The sequence below is a fragment of the Erpetoichthys calabaricus genome, chromosome 7 (genome assembly GCF_900747795.2).
Source record: "Erpetoichthys calabaricus chromosome 7, fErpCal1.3, whole genome shotgun sequence".
Taxonomy (NCBI): Eukaryota; Metazoa; Chordata; class Cladistia; order Polypteriformes; family Polypteridae; genus Erpetoichthys; species Erpetoichthys calabaricus.
Window position 1 is genome coordinate 1,270,570 of NC_041400.2, and position 20,216 is coordinate 1,290,785.

Genomic DNA, 20,216 nt, shown 5'->3' on the forward strand with positions numbered 1-20,216 from the left:
GGGTGGCTGTTGGGCTCCACAGAGCTGTGTGTCTTTCTAGATTGATTTGATGTAACATTTTCAGTCCTCAACCTCTCATACCCAAAGTTAAGAGGCAGGCAGATTCAGACTGAAATGAACTTGAAGGCCATCACTGGACTTGTCCCAGGGTGCCACACTCCCCTGTTAATTAGCACTCGGGTGGCTTTTCCAATTTTTGCACAAATAACAGGACCAGGCCTGAGCTAATTTCAAAAGAAGTGACCATCTGCATGTTTTTTCTAATGCTGACCAGAGTTGATGGTGACACATTATTGGGATCAAGTGACATTTCCCAGTTACAAAGTCATGTAACATGTTACCGTATACTGCTACAGTCATATCACAGTTACTGACCGCAGTATGATGTCGTGACTCCTGTTACACATACTCTTTGTCTCTAGGCTTACGTGATTTAATGTCCTGAAGGCAGGAGGCACGTGTGGGTATCCGATCAACGTCTCCAGCCCAACTTGTACTGTACATGCGCAGGTGTAAAGGACATTCATTGTTCAGGCCTTCCAGGGGTCTTGACATTTAACAACATTACACGAGCATTTGTGTTTTTTTGGAATTCTATTGAGGTCAGTTTTATCTTTATTAAGAAAATAGCTGGGCTACCCTTCTAAGATGGTTTGAAATCTAAGTAATCAACATGTAGACCTCAGCATTTACGTTTGTAGTGCACCATCTATTAGAATATATTTTGTTATTCATGTAGTAATAAAATGAATTGCATTTGTCATTCCACAAACATTTGCAGTAATAAAATGCATCACTATAAATGTTTGTGATGTGTCCACCTGTTGGAAGAGCAAATGCAATAAATATGTTTCTGTTATATGCCATTTGGTTTGGGAGTTGTAAAAGCCTTGTTAATGTTTATGACGCACTATCTGTTGGAATGGCAAATGCAAAACATTTTACTGTATTGCTATAAATGTAGGCCGTGCACCATCTGTTGGAATGACACAGCCATAGCAACCAGATGGACACAGAGCTACAAAGGCACACAGACACTTCTCCTTTTACTAAGGTGGATTAAGGCTTCAGTTTTACTTTGAAAGAAAACTTTTCTGTTTTACAGTGCATTGATAGGAGAGTGACAGACAGAATTAAAATATTTTAGCAAGACTGAACAAATTCTATTTGTTACTGGTAATATACAGCCTCTAGATCAAGGAATAGAAATTTACAGAGGCAAAAAAAGTATTCGATACCCAATCAGATAAAAGCGCCATAAGCCTCGTATGTCAAAAAATGTGGCGCCATATCCCAGGAAGCATTCTGATTTTTTTTTTTTTTCCCCCATCACATCTCTTTAATGTTCCAGTGAAAATGGAGGAGACCTCTGTGTCCTCCTAAGTAACCTCAATCTCTGCCTCACTTATTTGTGAATATATGATAGGAAATGACAAAATGTTTTTGAGCACCATGTGCCTTGTTGAAGGTGTAAAGCCACAGCGATGACAAAGGGACAGGGCCACATGCATGTTGTTTGTGCAGGCCACTTGTCCACCGTCTCTTCTCTTTGGAGACCTCGTCCTTTTAATACACGTAGTGTCAACCTTTACATGTTGTATAACTCTGTGACAGCCAGTGGAATGTGCTGGGGCCATTAACGTCACAGAATCAACAAGCTGATTAAGAAGGCCACCTCAGTTATGGGACATCTTCTGAACCCGCTGGAGGTCATAGTGGAACAGAATATACAGACAGACTGAAATCCACTATGAACTGCACTGCATGGCCTCTCTGTGACACACAAGCTTTGTGAGTTTTCATCGAACGAATTCTTCAGCAGAGCTGGGAGTCCAGGAAACCGTAATGGGGCTCCTTCACACCGACTGCAATATGCCAGCGTGATGCCTCACGGGGACTGAGATGGCTCTTTTTATCTTCAGCCATGTCTCCAGTTATCTTTCTGTTTAGTCATTCTGGTGTGCGAGTGTTGAAGTATGAAGTAGACAAGTCTGTTTTATGTTTAATGGTTCAGATTTATTTTCATTTTGTGAAATAAGGGCCTCTGTGTTTGAAATGGCTTTCCAATTGGTCCAGATTTGCGTGGATTTAGAGGGCAACATCAAAGTCAGGTAATGTGTGGCAGATGTACTTTATACAAGAAGTGAAGAGTAAAGTAGGCCTGTGTGCACCGTACTCATGCTCCATTTGTTTCTAAGACCAGAGAATCCTTTTTGGTTTTGAAGTTTTGCTTTTGGTCTTTTCACTCTTTGTTCTGTGAATGAGCCACAGATTACGAAGACTAAACTGAACGGCAAAGACAACCGGTCAGCCTTTTTGATGGCTCAAACTGGTCCACACAGTCTGTTGTCGACTGGCGTGATGCTAACCCCTCTGTTGACGGGACTGTTTATTGGATTGCTGTGACTCTTGCTATGCCGTTTGTTTGCCCGGATTGGTGTTTGGTTACATTTTGTCAGGTTACTGCCACAGTGTTGTGGTTTCAGGTTTGTGTAAGCCCTGTGGAGCTGACGAGTAGTGCTGAGAAGTTTACTGCAATTTCTGCTACGGTCAAAGGAATAGTCCAAGATTTACCTTAGCGGCATTGCATACAACTTTGAGTTTTAAACAATGATTCTGTTACATTTTTAAATTTTATTTTATTAGGGGGCTTTGCTAAAGCCCCCCCACCCCCCGTTTCTGTCGCTCATGTGTGTGGATCCCACTTTCACCAATCAACCAATCTTTTTAATTCTCGCGGAGAGGCCTCTTCATCGGGAAGAAACACTACTTTTCCATGATGGCAACACGAATTAGACGATCTACAAGTCTCCGAATTAAAGTTTAAAGCCAAACAATATCTCCATACTTCTGTCGTATCACCTGTGTCCATATATTCAATCTCTTTTCGCTTTTACCCTTTTGTCAATATCACATTGAATGTTGATTCTGTGTTTGGACTTACATCGTGACCACGCAACATATAACTGGTCGTGAGCGAATATTGTTTGTTTCTCTCTACAAGAAATGTGTCTGACAGTCGCATTCACACAAATGAGAAATGATTGAACTGTGTGTGTGGTTATGTGGGCAGGACTCTTCCAAATCTCTTTGCAAAAGCTCTTGTCTCGCAGGGCTTGAAATTTTCTCTTTCACTTTCACCAAATAACAAATCTTTTAATTCTCGTGGATATGCCTCTTCATTGTGTAGAAACACTACTTTTCCCTGATGGCAACACCAATTAGACGATCTGCAGGTCTCCGACATAAAGTTTAAATTGAAACAATGTAATCAATCTTTTTTTGCTGTTCCGTTATTTTACCAAGTAATAATTTACGTTTGTTTGCGCTAATGTGATCTTTACTGTCTTTTTTTTTTTTTTTTTTTTTTTTTTTTTTTGAGACTTTTGAATTTTTGTACTCTCATAATCTCTAACCTGCTCTGCATGTGTACCGCGCCAACTTTTTTGAATTCTTTACGACGTTCTACTTTGTCATCTACTCTTTGTCTTTTATTTCTGGCCACTGGCCTGGCTAAATCTCTTGGCACAAAGACTCGTCTCGCAGGACGTGAAAGTGTCTCTCTGAGAAAGTCACGTCTCGTCTCCTTCCAAAATTTTTTTTTAATAATAGTGAAAAATGTTAAATTAATTTTTGTCTATGGAGATAACAGTGACTTTAACGTATAGCTGGTGCAATTGGCCTGGAGACTAGATCGAAAATGAGACTGTAATTTTTATTGAGACTGATATATTTTTCAAAACACTGTATGATATAATAATCGTCTTAATTAGCATTACTTAAATATATTTCATATGCTATTTGTTAACCTTAAAATTCCAGGTATATTTTTAAGATTACTTGTACTTCACATGTTTGGTTGGGCGGCACGGTGGCGCAGTGGGTAGCGCTGCTGCCTCGCAGTTAGGAGACCCGGGTTCGCTTCCCGGGTCCTCCTTGCATGGAGTTTGCATGTTCTCCTCGTGTCTGCGTGGGTTTGCTCCCACAGTCCAAAGACATGCAGGTTAGGTGGATTGGCATTCCTAAATTGTCCTGTGTGTGTGCTTGGTGTGTGTGTGTGTGTGTGTGTGTCCTGCGGTGGGTTGGTGCCCTGCCCGGGATTGGTTCCTGCCTTGAACCCTGCGTTGGCTGGGATTGGCTCCAGCATACCCCTGTGACCCTGTGTTAGGATATAGCGGGTTGGAATATGGATGTTTGGTTCATTTTTTTGTCAAATTTAACATGGGCATTTATTAAAGCAGAAGAAGATATAAAAATTAGGTGCATTATTTGCATTTCTGTAACCTACTCATTATCTATGGGGCAAAATGTGATGGGGGCGAAATGTGAAGGGCAACTTTTCTGTAAACTGTGGGCAACACAGCAAGTTTTGTTTGTCAGTTTATGAAATTATTTTTACATGTAATTCCACAATTGCAAAAAGCAACATTCTCTAAAATGATTTTGAGTTTGGGGTAGAAAGCAAGGAATTTTTCTTCTTAAGGGTCACACCACAGCCACAATGGCCGTCTTCTTCCTCAGCCTACCTGCACATTCATGTTCACTCCATAAACACAAGAGCCTTAAAAGCAACCAGGCCCCGGGTCGGAGCGTCACACTCATCGCTCGGAGCGTTCAAACTCTTAAAAAGTGTCATTCACGTGCGGATATTGAAATTAGCATCACATTCTTTACTGTTGTGTGAAATGGACTCCACTGTCAGGCTGAGTCCTTATGAGTCAAATACACATATGACATGATGGCACAGTCAGAGGAAACTCGAAGAATTCTTCAGTTAGTACTTGACCTCCCCTTCAGTTTTCATTTCTTTCTAAGTGTTAAATGGATAAGTAGATAGAAAGGCACTATAAGATAGAGAGAGAGAGATGCCATTTTATTTGTCCTCTGGGGGAAATTCTGTGTAAGAGCCAAATCATTAACTTAACGTTAATGGTAAATTTACCGTAGTTTTAAATTTGATTATAATGTTATGTTAACCATAGATCATGGACGATTCAGTTGAACCCCCCTATAATTTAAAGTTAATGGAATGTCCTTAATGTTAACTGTGTGTCAATAGAAGAGCCTTTAGATTGACGTTAGACATCTAGAGAGAAACACAAACTGTTAGTCAGATCAGCATTAAGGGCGGATTGTACGCTGACCATATATACACGTAAATGAGGTAATAGATGGAAACCTTAAGAAATGTAACCAGGATGCTTATCATAAATGAGACATTTCCCTTTTTCCTTATTTAATGGGTCATCTGTTTACTTTAAATTTTACTGAAATCTTTAAAATGCGGACACTTGCACTGTGGAGTTTCTTGTACGAGTCCTACTAGTGCTGCAGTGCCTTTCTGGTATCTGCATTTGTGCTATTTTGAAATATTTGGAAACCCTCAACAAATACGGCTACATTTGAATGTTTACAGAACCTCAAGAAACACAAGAAATATAATACATAAATATGACAAGCAACAGACCATCTCTCAGATACCTCCACATACCTCCATGTTACTGTGTCAAAGAGAATGTGCAGCATTGCTCATGATGGCCGTCTGTTGTGTCTTCACTCTCTCCTCCATGACTACCTCCAGCAGGTCCAGAGAGCATTCCATAAATGAGCCTGCCATTTTAATTAGATCATTGGTTTGGTGGACCTCTCAAGATGTGAAGTCAGAAATCTAAAGAATAACATATAGAAGTGATAAGGAGCTGTGTCTGCCAGTGTCAATTTCCCACTATGCCCCAACCAGGTAGGTGGTGCTGACCCCAATGGGCTGTCCAGGTAGGTGGTGCTGACGCCAATGGGCCATCCAGGTAGGTGGAGCTGACCGTGAGCACCAATAGAGTCAAGCTGTAGACCTTCAGAGCTCCACCCTTTTATGCTATGGTTACGATTAGGGCTGTCGGATGCCAATCTGACTCAAAGAATTCCAAGTACTTTCATGGACATCAGCACCACCTACCTGAAGGTCCAGGGACAACACCCAGTTCAGGTGGTCTGTCTTTGAATGGCTCCTGATTTCAATGTTTTGTCACTCACAGGTCTTTCTCGTACTGGAACAGGACCCAAGAGGAGAAGTTGGTCTTATTCAGGTGCTCGGCTACAATCACAAGCCAGTTTGCCACAGCTGCTCTTCAAAAACTGGTAGAGGTGCTATGATTTGAGTGTTACTTAATGTCAAACTCCTCTTTTTTGTTTGTATTGATGGCTGAGAAGGTTTTCATCATGATTTCATGGAGGATGGAGAGTGGTGTTATTTTCCTATTGGATTTCTTTGCCTTGCCCTGTGTGTGTTAAAGTCCTTTTTATTCCTGCCAGGTAAAGGTGCCCCATTGGAGGAAGTGTCCAGGATGCCCCATGAGGGAGATGATCTGGTGCTGCCATGTCAGTGGACAGATGGCTGCCATCTTGAGCCCAACATTAGCGCTCTCCTCCTGAAAGCAGATGGAGGGCTGATTCACCTGGAAGGCAGTGGCCTCAGAAAAGACCCAGTGCCAGTCTGAGAGTTTGACGTGGACCTTTGTGACGTGAGCAGTTTCTGAGAGGACAGCGCTAGTTAGACAATTAAACCTGTCTGCGTCACAATGGAGAGGCCCTCTTAGAAGTCCTGGCCACCATCCCACTGAGAGGTGACCTCATGTCTGCTGACCCCTTGGTCTTTAGTGTTACCTCTTAGAATAATCTCATAAAGGTCATCTTGTTTTTGTATTGTGTCACATGGCCGCTTAGATCGTAGTCCTCGTCATCGCTCCACCGACCTCCTTTGGCCTTTCTCTCTAGCGTGGATTAGTCTGTTGCCCCACAATGCCCGCTTCTCCCACTTATTAGAGCTCACGAAGCTGCCCGCCTGCTCTTTGTATTCCAGTGTACAGAAGGGTCATGGACGACAGAAACGAAGGCCATGCTGAACTCCGCCTGTTACATCATAACCAGAAGACAATGGGCACGACGTCCTGAAGAGGAACTGTGCAAGTCGAGTGACAATGGGGAGGAATTTGTCCATCTTTATTTTACTGTTAACGTTTGTGCCCACCTGCTTAGGACATTTCTGCCTGATAGCAACAGAAGGCACATGTGGGCCTTCACCGCCTGATTATCCCAGACGTTCCGCACGCTTGTATTTCTTGTGTGACGTTTTGAGTGAACGAAGCTAGCAGGCCACAAAACGGCATTTGGTGACAATTTAATAAGCGTTGACTTTACGTTGATGACGCCTCCTCACTCTTGATGACTTTTTTCGCCAATGATGATTATTTTTGATGGCCACTTCCTGACAGCATTGGGTGTGAGACCTCAATCCATGTCAGGATGCCAGTTCAAGTTCAGCTCATTGTAGTGTCTTCAGGTGACACATAAGTGACATGATGTACTCCCGTAACGATGAAGAGTAGGAGAAGCTGACGTTAATGCCGCGATGGTACAAGATAGATTAACACTTCGAAGAGCCGGCATGCAGCATTCACTGGGATTCTTGTTTTTATTTTTTTTTAGTACAGTAAGTTGTTTGAAGGCTCTCTGTGAAAGACACTATATAAAATAAAGTTTGATTGATTGTCGTGGTCTGTGATAACACCTCCGATAAGCTGCGTGGATAATGAGAAACGTGTGCTGAGCTTTTTCAGGTAAGGAAGATGGAAGTTTGGACTTGAAGGCAGAGCAACTCACCAGTCGTGTGGCTTCGGGCTTCGGGCCGTGCAGTCCCCATAGGAGTGGGCTGGGGGGCTTTCATCATATTTGAAACTAATGGACTGAACAATACGTTTGGTAGAGGGTTACACTGCTAACATCTCATTGTCCTCATGAAGAACGTCTACTAAGGACAGGAAGCCACAACATGCTTAAGCAGACCCGCTGCGGGCTGGCAAAGGAGCGAGAAGAAGCCACATCCTCTCGACCCACATGTGGAGTTTACGCCAAGGGAGGCAGGACTGGAGGAAGATGAGCGTGGCTTCAAAGTTGGAGGATGGAAAGTCGATAACCTGCACCAGGCTGATGACACCACCCTGATTGGAGAAAATGAAGAGGGTCTGCAAGCCCCCGTAATAAAAGTCAAAGAGCACAGTGAAAAAACAAAATGAGGTTAAAATTAAATATAAAGACCATCAAAATTAGGACAGGAGCAAGAAGAGCCAGCCTGGGGGACGACGCCTGCCTTTTAGGTCCCAATGGTCAAGGAACGAGTCGTTGTGGAACACACCACAGAGCAGCACGCGGCAGAACAGCCATGAAGGCCTCGGAAAAGAAAGAAAATGAAAATGCAATTGAAACACCGTGATGTCTCCAGCCGCGCTGATCACGTGACACTCCACGGATAGGAAAACCCTTTGGGACTCTGGTGCTGGAGGAGCCTTGTGACAATACCATGGACAGCCAAGAAGACAAAACCGCTGGATCATCCAGGGCTTTGACTCAAGGCACAGATGGCCACGCTTTCTGGAAAAAAAAAAAATCTCTGCTGCTCATCCTCCTCTTCTCTTTCCTTCTACCGTTCCTGGCGTCAATGTGGTGGATGGATTTAGCCGTGAAGGCAAGGAGGACACCCTTGGGAGATTTAAAAGAATGGCTAAGGAGAATTCATCTTGGGGAAAATCTACGGATATTGAAAACGCCTTGGTGGCCGCTCATGCAAAACATTGAGATTTTTGAGGTCCCCTATCAACCATTTTAGACTCACCATCTGAAAAGACACTCATTTTTAGACCATTCTTTGTGATATTTTCTAAACCAAAAACAATCAGAAGGACCTGACGCTGTGAACGCCTCGTGGAATATGAAGAGTCAAAGTGACCCCTGGAGTGTTCATCAAGTTTTGAAGAAATGGAGATTGGGACTCTAAGCACTGGAGTGTCACTTGATGATGGTGTTTTAAGGTTGCTTGATCACAAATCTGATATCAGATTCTTTACCGGTGGTCCTAGCCCACCTAACCGTGATTCCCCCAAGGTTTCAAATGCCAACTTTCAAACCTAAGTGTGTGGGGTGTCGTTTCACACTATTTCAAGGTCAGTGATTATGAATTTGAGGTTATTTTTGATGTTTGATCCTCTACTAACCCTCTGTGGACCTTCACCAGAAAGTGAAAAATGACAAATTTCTCTTACAAGTGAGCATCTTTAGAGTTTAAACATTTAAACTGAAGCCCAAAGTTTAATTTTTGTAATATCTGCCCTAACTGTGTTGCCCTCTCCAGGGTTTAGAACCAGCTGGGGAGGGGGTGCCAGTCTAGCACAGGCCTGTTCTCACTGGAGCCATTGTGGAATTGGCATTTTGTCTTTGGGAAAACAGGGATAACAAAATGGAACTCCACTTGGGACCAGGAGGCGGCAGCAGCAGTACCAGCCTCTCTGCCAGTGTGCCAGCCGTGTTTTACGAATGTTTCATGTTGAATCAACACCCACAGTGAAGACGGCCGTGAACTGCCACCTTGATGACATTCCTTGTGCGTCTGCCTGCTTTTATCGACACGGAGCTGAGCGTGGAGCCGATGTGCTCACTGGGCGTGCAGGTCCAGCAGGACAGTGGCCCAGTGTTCACAACTGACTGGTTTACTAGCCTGGCCATGTGTGTGCGCCCTGTGAAGTGCTGGCATCTTGTTCAGGACGGCTGCCTGCTTTGCAGCTGATGGATCTAAAATTGGCTCTGCTCCCCCGTGATGAGGGGAACAACTGCTGTTAAAATAAAGGGTGCCCTTACATGTATGCTAATCATGTGTGTTATAAAGGGCACTTCAGGGGGTCCCAAAATGAAAATCAGCAGCAGAAACTGGAGGTGTGGGGGCAAAGTAAAATGTCCAGAGAAGCTGCTGGAGGCCCTCATAACGGGACGTCCCACTGTGATATCCATACGGAGAAATGGGGCAGGAAGTCCAAACATTCGCACACCACAAGGGGGCAGGGGGGAGCACCAAACTGCTAAAGTGAGAAGGAGCCATGAGGGGGCCAAGCGCTGGGCCTGCCAGGCTAGGCTTTGTGTTTTGGTACCCCAACATGTCAAAGGCAGTCTGACTTTGGGACAGCACATCAGGTGGTCCGGTGGGCTGCTCCTGCTCTTCGTCCTGTTCACGACGCACCTCCACGATAATGAAAGGGTTAACAGTTTAACAGAGCAGGCAGTGACTCTCCAAATGGCGAACCTCTGAAGGGGCAAGAAGCACCAGCGCTGACTCCACTCGTCCATTAAGAAGACGTCCCTGAGCTCATCCTGTGGGCTGATGGCCTGGGAAGGGTTTGGCTAATCCAGGCGGGACGCCCCCTCAGGCGCGGATTAGCTGATGATGGCCCCCACGTGTTGAGCCATATTGGCAGCACATTGTTGAGACTAATTGGAGTAAATCAGCATCATCAATAATTAAAGAGCTTGGCATGACGGGTGGAGGTGTGCGGCGAGACTTCTACTGCCCAGTAGGGGGCGCCAAAGTGTAGTGGGCTGAAAAAATGTAAAAAGGTCAACCATGGAGGCCACAGCACCAGACAGGAAGGTATGTTAGGAAAGGCGCTATATCATAAAAGGCTTGATAGGAAAGGCATCATGTAAATTACAGACTGTAAATAGGAAAGGCGCTATATAATACAAGGATAGGAAAGGCACTGAACAATAGAATACGCGATAGGAAAGGCACCATATAAGAGAAGGTTCTATATGATGGAGTGGTACTTCATAAACTGCGTTCATAGGAAAGGCACCATATAATACAGCGTTTCTCAACCTTTTAAGTATTTGCGACCCGAGTTTTCATAACAGTTTTAATCGCGCCCCCCTAAGGTTTTTTTGAAAGGAGCCCACTAATACCAATTTGTTCTTTTTTAATTAATGATATATCATAGATGCATATTTTATTATACCTACTTAACTTTTATTGACATTTATCCAACTCTATTTTTATTTTTCTATTATCAGAATGTAGTTTAAGTTAGTTTGTTTTGGTTTCAATAGATATATTTTTGATTCTTGTTTTCTTTTTTTCACATCTTCACGCCCCCCTTTTTGTTACTTTGCACCCGCGCCACCGATTGAGAATCACTGATGTAATAGTGTTATGAAAGGTGCTTTATAACAGAAAGACGGGTGGAATGGCACTGCATTAATCATATACATAGGGAAGGTGCAATATAATACACTGGTAAAGAGCTGTGAAAGGCACTATATAATAGTGGGGTGGGTGGATAAGATTGGCTCTATATACCGTAAATCACATAGATAGGAAAGGCAGTATATTAAAGATAAAAGGATGCAGTATATACAGTGTACATTATTTAAATAGTTAGATATGAAAGGCACTATATATGAAATGACTCGATAGAAACAGAAAGGGTAGGAGGTTGGGAGGATACAATAAAAGTGCATCACCTCACCCACCACACAACGAGCCACCCTGGTTTGGGACCTGAGTGCAGCGGGTGACACCTCAGCACCACGATGGCTGGAGTGCCAGTCCTGCCACAACCCCAAGGTTTCCCTACAAGATGGAGATTAACATCAAACCCTGGACGGAAAAGGGATGGCAGGGGTCTCGAAACCGAGCTGTCATGGACGGAAGGCGTCATCTCAGCACCACAGAGCAGCTACAGTAGACAGAAACAACACTAAATACATTGCATAGATAGGAAAGGCACTATATAAGAGAGAGACAGCTATAGATCTCCATCCATTATCCAACCCGCTGAATCCGAACACAGGGTCACGGGGGGTCTGCTGGAGCCAATCCCAGCCAACACAGGGCACAAGGCAGGAACCAATCCCGGCAGGGTGCCAACCCACCACAGAGCTATAGATCTGAAAGGCACTATATATCATTGATAAATATGTAAGGCAGTTTAAAATAGAAAGACAGGTGCAGTAGCACCACCTACACTACATAGACGTGAAAGGCACTATTTAATAGATGGATAGACAAAGAGATCTGAAAGGCACTATATACCAGACAGAGGGATGGCAGTACATAAACATAGACAGACACAGATATGAAATGCAAGGCAGTGTATGCTGGGCACATGATGCCTGATGGGGTCTTCACAAGTGCAGGGCAGACTGCCTTGATGTGCTTGGTGGTAACTTTGTCTAATGCCCGCCTAGCCACCCACTGGCACCAACGTCTCCTCCATGCCATCATTCCGGCTATTCTATCCTGCTATCTTAAAGGATGTGGACTGTAAGGCTGCGTCTCAATCTGCCCCCTTCGGGCTCCTCCACGCTCTACTGGCATTTCTGTGGTTTGAGAAGCCATTAGCCGGACCCCTTTTACTTCTGATTTAAAGTGAAAGTGGAGGATGAGGAGCCCATCTGCCCACCCGCCTGGTCGGCCGCCCGCCTGCCCTCATTAAAGACGCCAGGCTCCTGTCACCTCTGCAGATCATTAAGGCTTTTAGCTGTGGCCGCAGTCCGCTCACATTTTCAGCTCAGCTGTTTGGAATTAAAACCAGGATAAAGGGATAAAAGGGTAATCCACCTGAAAAGAAGAGGGCATCGCCGGGGCCGCCGCACTTCTCAGGTCGTCTTCTCATTTGTCGGCCGGGCCGGAGCAGTTGGCCTTAAGTAACAGTTTGGTGTCCCAAACCTCGCAGATGAGCGACTCAATCAGGCTTTAGCTGGCCACTCAAAGGCTTTGCTTTGATCCTCGGGGTCACGGCTTTGCTTTCGAGAGGCTGACCTGGGAGGCCATTCTGTGTGGCGCAGCTCTCTGGATTTACTGGAAGATCAGGCGCCGACCGGCAGCAGCAGCAGCACATATGGCCGCAGATCAATGCCTGGCTGCTCCTGCACTCATCCCTTCTCCTTGTTTTGGTTTGATGAACAAACCGCACGGAAATTCACTGAAGATTTACACGGAGTGTGCTGCAGTGGTTAAGGGTCTGCACCCCTGAGGACCCCCTTCTGGTTTGGTGAGCCCCCTAACGTGACACTAGGTGTCCAGTTCATAAAGTGGATGTGATGTGAGGGTGGCCACCAAATACTCCATAATGATGACGTGGCGGGGTCTTTGGTGCTTCCGGGTGGGTGGCCCCCCAAAGTTCTCACAGTGGTTTGCTGTTAGAAATGAGAAGGCCACCTTCATCACAGGACACCCTCGCAGTCTGCTGAGGGGAGGACAAATGAGGTGACCCACCACCCCACCTGTGTGATACACTGAGGAGGACCAGGGCCTGCACTCGTAGAGGCATGATGGGAGTGTGGTGGACCCCCCCATGTTTGATTAAATAAAATCAAATTAAGAAAAGACCACCACCAGTGAGACACCAGTCTATCTTTTATATAGTGCCTTTCATTATCTATCAATTGATCTCTCACATAGTGCCTTTTTAATCTATTTATCTCTCTATTATATAGCGCCTTTCATATCTGTCTTTCTCTTTCTTCCTTTTTCTGTGCACCCGGACCCCTTTGTCCAGGACTCGACTGGATTTCATTCAGTAAGACCACTGGGCTGTGCTTGTCTCAGTGGCCTCTTCTTGTCCAAATTGCTTTTATCTTCTGACATCTGCGGTTTCCTATAAACTCGTCGCCGCGTAGACTTCATTGCTGTGCCGCTCCCGCCGTGACTTGAGGTTTTTCTTCAGCTTTGTTCTGATTCTGAATCACCAAACGGAGCGTCCAGCGTTTCCAATGCCGTCGATAGCGGATGGACGTTGCATTTGTCACTCGACCGCCTCTTTAAACTTTATGCAGCGGTAATTCATTTTATGGCCACTAGGTGTCACCTTTTGAGCTTCTGGTCTCGGCCGCTGTCATTTCAGCGCCTTCTTCTTAATAATAATAATAATAATAATATCTGTGCTACTCTTCTTCTTTAAATGATGTTGTATAAACATTAATCAATCCTTATATCACAAATCACCTGTTATCATGGCCGAGGTCTCGAGGACTCTGAACAAATCCAAATCCTATTATGTTGAATTCTGCTCTGTACTTGTCATATTTCTATTGCAATATATTATACTGAATTGAGGAGGACTTGTCTTCTGTTCTGTGTATCGTGTTGTATTGACCCCCATTTTTTTTTGGAAACCCACTGCATGCCCAGCCTACCTGGTAAGGGGTCTCTCTTTGAACTGCCTTTCCGGAGGTTTCTTCCATTTTTGTTTCCCTACAAGGGTCTTTTTTGTCTTCTTAGAGAGCTAAGGCTGGGGGGGCTGTCAAGAGGCAGGGCCTGTTAAAGCCTTGTGTGATTTGGGCTACACAAAGATAAGTTGTGTTGTATTGTATTGTGCCAGTCAGCAGTAGGTCATCAGCTGCATTCTGACTGGCGTGCCAATGGTTTCCATGCCCAGCTCCTCAGACATCTGCACGCCAATGTGGAGTTGGGTTTGCCTTATTTCAGCCCCATTTGTGCTCCTAGCAGGTGATGCCCATCTTCTTCTTCTTCTTCTTCTTGGGCTTTACTGGCATCTGCAATGTATAACTGGACCTGCAGGGGGCGCTCACACGTCACAGAACTCACTCAGGTGTCCGCATTTATTGGAGGAAATTCAGCTCATAGGAAGAAAGTGGCACCAGTTTGAAGAAAATAAGAAAATGCCTTCGACCCAGCAAAGAATCAGATGGCACGGTGAGACTGGCACTGACATACCATCCATAGCCGCGGCCTTTCTTACGTTGATTTCCAGTTCAGAGTGACTGCCACCATTGAGAAGTTCAGCCTGAACGCTGCAGCAACTGAATCTTTTGGTTAAATGAGATGGAAGCAATCCAAGGATCACATGGAGTGTGGCAGATTGGAGCGGGTTGTTCTGCTCGTGTCCCGTGTGCCCACTTACAGATGGCTGATGTGTCCTGACATCTCATTGAGATTCTCTTAACTCCATGACCTGCAAATTTCCTACAAATTCGCGGGTACCTCGTGTGAAGAACTGCTTCCGTGTTCCTGTAATTTGGGTGCACTTGCTCATTGTCTCCACTGGGGGTGCTCAAGTCCGTTTTATTGAGGACTTTGCGGATTCTGCAGATGCCAATCAGGTCGCCACGCTGCCATCTCTGCTCAGGGCTAACAGAACTAAACCTTAATGCAGTCCGGGGGCCCAAGCTCCAGGTGCGTGGCACACGCCAGCCTTGGAGGGGCACCATTCGCAATGCCCACTTAGAAACTTTAGTCTAACCAGCCTGTCTTTGGGGAGTGTGGTAGGAATGACTAGAGGAGACGCAAGGAGAACACGCAACCTTCACACAACCAACAACCAGGCGCGGGATTCAAAAGCAGGGGGCTCAGCTTGTCAGACCACCATAGGAATCAAATCACAGCTGGGGTGGGGGGGGTATGGAATCAAGAAAGAAGAAGAGCAGAGAGGGCTGGAGTAACCTCTGGACTAGCAGGGGTCTCAAGGGTCCTGGTGAAGTTAAACGTATGCAGTCCACCAGACACATGTCTAGTTGGGGGTCCTCAAATGTATATTCTGTTAGCTCCTACCCAGGCCCGCCTCTTACTGGTTGAAAGCCAGTTATTATACCCCACCCCTGCCTCTGACTCCTCCCAGCCTAACTGCCTGTTTGTAACATGCTCCACCCTAGCCCCACCTCCTCCTCAATGACAGAGTTATCACGCTCCACCCCTGCCTGTGACTCCGCCCAGTCTAGGTGTCCATTCCGCCTTGCTCCTCCCCAGCCCCACCTTTCGCTGGCTTTGTCCCCTTCACTGTGTCACTCACTGGTCCCCTCTGAGGTCCCTTTGGCTGACACCGCTGATGGTTTGCACTCCCCATCTCCTGTCGTGGTGTCCATGTTGCAGTTCTGTCACTCAGTGCCACGTCGCGCCGCCTGACTTCCTGTAATGGCACAGCATGAAGAACTACGGAGCGACTGACCGTACGGCGTTTGCACCCCCCGAGCTCTCCATGGACCTTCTAGGTGACACCAGGCAGCCTCTGCCATCGTAAGGCCCACAGCTCTGGTCATTTTATTATTTCATGACGGCCATCTTGATGTCTTTGCCCCACTGTCCTGATTTTACAGCTGGCTGTTGCCCCCGTGTGACGTTTACCTGGACAGCTGTCAGTTCTGCTGCGCTTGATGGCCCAGGGTCACCTGTACATCTGGTCTGATGGCTTTGGTCGTCTAAGTTTTGAGAAGCCCACCACCCCACTCTTCTTCATCAGACATTTCGGCGAGACCACATCACAGACGTTCAGCTGACTGAGGGCTGCTACCTCGATGGCTTTCATTTTCTCGATCCACACAATGTAAGCCATTGACGGCGCACCTGTACCTGAGCGCACATGAGGGACGGTGACCTAATGGTGTGGAGGTGACACACATTGTCAATTGTCATTCGAGATCTGTGACACAGTAACTGAAGCCAACTCCGAGTGGTGAGGACGTCACCCGAGGACACCCAGTGGAGAGCTGAGCTGAGCTGCACAAACTGGTGACACTCCACCTGAGCTCTCAAGGACACAAGTGAGTGGCCCAGGGGGTTGGCGTTGCTTTGTGGCCGCTGGACGGCAGTGGTCTTCAGGTCAGCTTGTCCTCTCCTTTCTGACCACCCCGTCTCTAACCAGGTGTCTTCCTTTCTTCTGCAGAGCCGACTGCTCAATCCTAATCAGGTGGGCTTCAGGAAGGACCACCATACCGGGACCACTCTAGTCACTGTCGTGCCAACTGGCTATGGGTTACTAAGATGTCACCTGTCCTCATACTTCTTGACGTGGCCAACCAGCAGATCCCCCTTATCACCCCCTCTGACATCAGCAGCACTGGGAATGCCCTCTGGGTGTCTGAGTCGTACCTCTTGGGCAAGCGTGGAGGACCCCCTTGGATCAGCGCTCCCTGTACTCTTCCTCATCATTCTGTCCTCTGGTTGTTCTGTTGATGATGCTCAGCTGTAGCTGTCAATTCCCCCAGAGGACCCCCAGAAGACCACACACTTCCAGCTCACATTTCTGCATTTCTCTCTGATGAAGGAACAGCAACGGCAGCTCAACCTGGAAACATTGGAGCTTTCTGTTACCCCGGCCCACCCACCGAATCCCCCCCCACCCGCCTACCCGCCTATTCCTCAGCCCATCTCTGCTCATCTTGGCTCACTGTCACCTACGGCCCACCTTGTGGAGGTAAATAATGACCAACTTCTCCTTCAGGGACCACATGACTACAGTTTCTCTGCCTTGTGGACCCCCTCAAGGTCCAGACATTGGTGGTGTCACATCTGGGCTGGTGCAGATCTCCTCATGTGTCACCAAGCCCTTGCAGATGAGGTGGGCACACGTCACTCCTCTTTTCAGATCACGTCATGTGTTAAGTTCTGATCCTACAGTGTAGTCGGGGTCTCAGTACCTATGCACGTGGGGACACTTGTGAAGTCCTTTGCTCCTTCTTGACCAATCAGAGCTCCTGAAGAGTGGCGTCTGGTGGTGTCACCTCAGTGTGCCATTAGATCTCAGTGCAGATTTTTCATGTGCAGCTCCTGGCTGGTGGGACGAGCTGCCCACCTCCATCTCCCTCAAGGTGCTTAAGGAGTGTTTGGAGACCACCTTATTCGGTGAGTATCTGACTAACTGGTGATGGATTTCTAAAAATCTTGTAAGTTGTGTGTGGAAGTGTAACTCGCTTGTGATGGTCACTTTTGTCACACTTGTCCCCCAACAGACCCCAAGATTGATGTCCACTCCACTGACCTGGTTTGCTTTGAAGCGTCTGCTGGGTGACGTAAGGATGGCGCCGGTGGGTGTCGATCAGGACACACAAGTGAGAATGTCACTACAGTCAGTTCACATGACAATAAGGACCCCAAGGACCTTCGGAGTTCACACACAATGATGAGGCGCAGATTCACTTGATACAATATCTTTATTTTATTAAAAAAAAAGTCTAAGAGTGTGCTTCTCTAAAGTGAGCAGAACATGAAGGTCGATCAGCAAATTGGCGTTGAGTTCCTTCGCCACCACATCATTAAGACGAGACACCGAACAGGACGACAGCACATTTACTGGGATTCGTCCCCAAACGTAAGAAACGGTCCAAACACAAAGAGGCGACGCGGCGCGGCTCCTTCATCGCCAGGTGGCCACGGTGACATCGAGAGCCTCAAGACGGTGACGAGCGCACGGGGAGAACAAACAAAGAGAGCCCCCTGAAATGAAGAAAGACGTAAAACGGGAGTGAAGACGACAAACTGAAACAGACACAAATGCTATGGCTTTGGAGGTGTCCTTACACGACACACACACAGAACGCGGAGGCAGATGGGGACTCGTCACGGTACACACGACACGAAACGTTTTTGCTTGTCACTAAAGTCTTTAAAATGACGTCAGTGATGCGGGCAGGCGCCACCGGGGAGGCTGTCGGGTTTCACTCCAGCTGAGCTGAGCGTTCACAATCCGGAATTCCATCCTTCTGTTTCCTGAGCCCACCTGGGAGCCAGCGGAGTGACCAGTGCGCCTCAAGATGGACGGCTGGGGGATGTGGCTGGTGGGCAAAGTTAGGGATGGACTGGCCTGGCATTTGAGCCTGGCAGCTCTGAGCACCACTGGCCTGCCTTTTCTGTGCGCTTCTAGGCTGTAAACGGGGGTCCCACATTTCCCCAAATGACTTTTGGCTGTGGAAGTGAAAGCACTGGCCAAGTTGGATGGGGACTCAGAGTCGATTTCACGCGGATTCCCAGAATTTCTGTTAGGGAAAAATTGGCAGCTCAAGTTGTATTTCCTTAAGAGCTTGGACTCCAAAACTGAAGCCTTTGATTCTATTTTATATAGCGCCTTTCACATCTATCTATCTATCTATCTATCTATCTATCTATCTATCTATCTATCTATCTATCTATCTATCTATCTATCTATCTATCTATCTATCTATCTATCTATCTATCTATCTATCACTAATCATGGTGCCAGACGTGTTGCTTGTTGATTAGTCCATACAGGGTAGAATTCCACTGCCCTCTACATGGGATAAGAAGTACCCCATAATCTAATGTAGCCCCACCCAGTCTCATGCCACTCAAGGCTCTAACTCCACCCATCCACTCAATCAGCTAGTCCCACCCCACCAGCTGCCGCTCAAACTTCTAGCCCTGCCCATCCTCCTGTATTTTTAACTCCTCATCCTGCTCTTCCTCCTCCTCCTCCTCCTTCTTAGTATTTTACCTGTCAGACGTGTTCTGAGGTTTTTCAGGTGAGAAAGGCAGGTAGGCTTCTTCTACTCAGTAATCACGATGCTGCAGAGTGCGGACAGTTTACCTGTTGATTAGAATGTGCAAGTGACAATTTCAGTGGACTCTGTGGATGTGACAATAATGACCTCCCACATCTATTTATTTTATAGCGCCTTTTATCTCTCTCACTAATCCTGGTGTTAGAGAGTGGCAAAGTGTTACATAGTGATTGGCACATGCAAGTAAAAATGTTAATGGATTCTGTGCATGGGACAATAAGGACCCTACAAAGCTTTTATATAGTGCCTTTCATATCTATCCATCTATCTAATCCTGCCAACTATACCAATTCTATGTATCTATCTATCTATGATAGAGTAATTTTCACATCCATCCATCCATCTTCTTATTTTATAGTGCCTTTCATCTCTCTTTATTACTAATCAGAGTACCCCAGAGTTGCGTGCCACTCAGCTCTGTGCAGGTGACATGTCATTTTTCTTGTGCTGTGCTTGTTTTCAGATGCAGTTGTTTGCATTTCTTTTGTTTCCCAAGTGGAGCTCAGGCAGGTGACCTGCTCAGGGCACACATTGGTGTCAGCAGTGGGATTTGAATCCTCAACCTCAAGTCCAAGCTATAACCCATACACCACACTATGTGTTCCTTGTTGATTAGCACATGCAGTGGCATGGGTGACATTTGCAGTCATCCACAAAGTTAAGGGGCACACCCTTCTTAAGCTTTGTACACAGAGGGGCACCGTTTAGATAACTGAAGATGAACTATCCAAACACCGAGGGGGTACCAATCCTGGTTATTGAAGTCTGATAATATTGTCTGCACATTGTCACTTGAGGGGCGCTATTTACTCAGAAGGGTGCCATTTATGTTACTTAACAGAGACGGGGACCCCCTCCCAGTAGTACAAACTGCCCACTATGAACACCGAGGGGCTCCTCTCTAAGGGACTCACAATGGACAAGCTTATTATATAGCGCCTTTTGCAGCATCGGTCACTTATCATAGGGCTGAAGAGTGGCAAGGGGTGGCACAGCAAATGGCAAATACAAGTAAGAATTTCCTCACATGGAGTCTGCGGAGGCAATAAGGACCCTATGAAGTTTTTCCACTGCACTTTTCACATCAG

The 20,216-nt window shown here is 46.2% G+C and overlaps 1 protein-coding gene and 1 long non-coding RNA gene across 3 annotated transcripts in view; one reads left to right on the forward strand and one right to left on the reverse strand.

The window, feature by feature from the left end:
* Positions 1-7,561, forward strand: part of egf (epidermal growth factor) — a 95,891-nt gene extending 88,330 nt beyond the window's left edge. The window contains exons 23-24 of one of the 2 annotated variants that reach the window (XM_028805107.2): positions 6,033-6,141; positions 6,310-7,561. In XM_028805107.2, the coding sequence (XP_028660940.1) occupies positions 6,033-6,141; positions 6,310-6,494 (294 nt within the window). In that variant the 3' untranslated portion in view covers positions 6,495-7,561. The remainder of the gene's footprint in view (positions 1-6,032; positions 6,142-6,309) is intronic. The other variant, XM_051929758.1, reaches the window with a different exon arrangement.
* A 10,183-nt stretch (positions 7,562-17,744) lies between these two features.
* The window catches only part of LOC127528802 (uncharacterized), a 111,009-nt gene continuing 108,537 nt past the window's right edge, over positions 17,745-20,216 (reverse strand). Inside the window, exon 2 of the long non-coding RNA XR_007935413.1 lies at positions 17,745-18,707. This is a non-coding gene — a long non-coding RNA (uncharacterized LOC127528802). The remainder of the gene's footprint in view (positions 18,708-20,216) is intronic.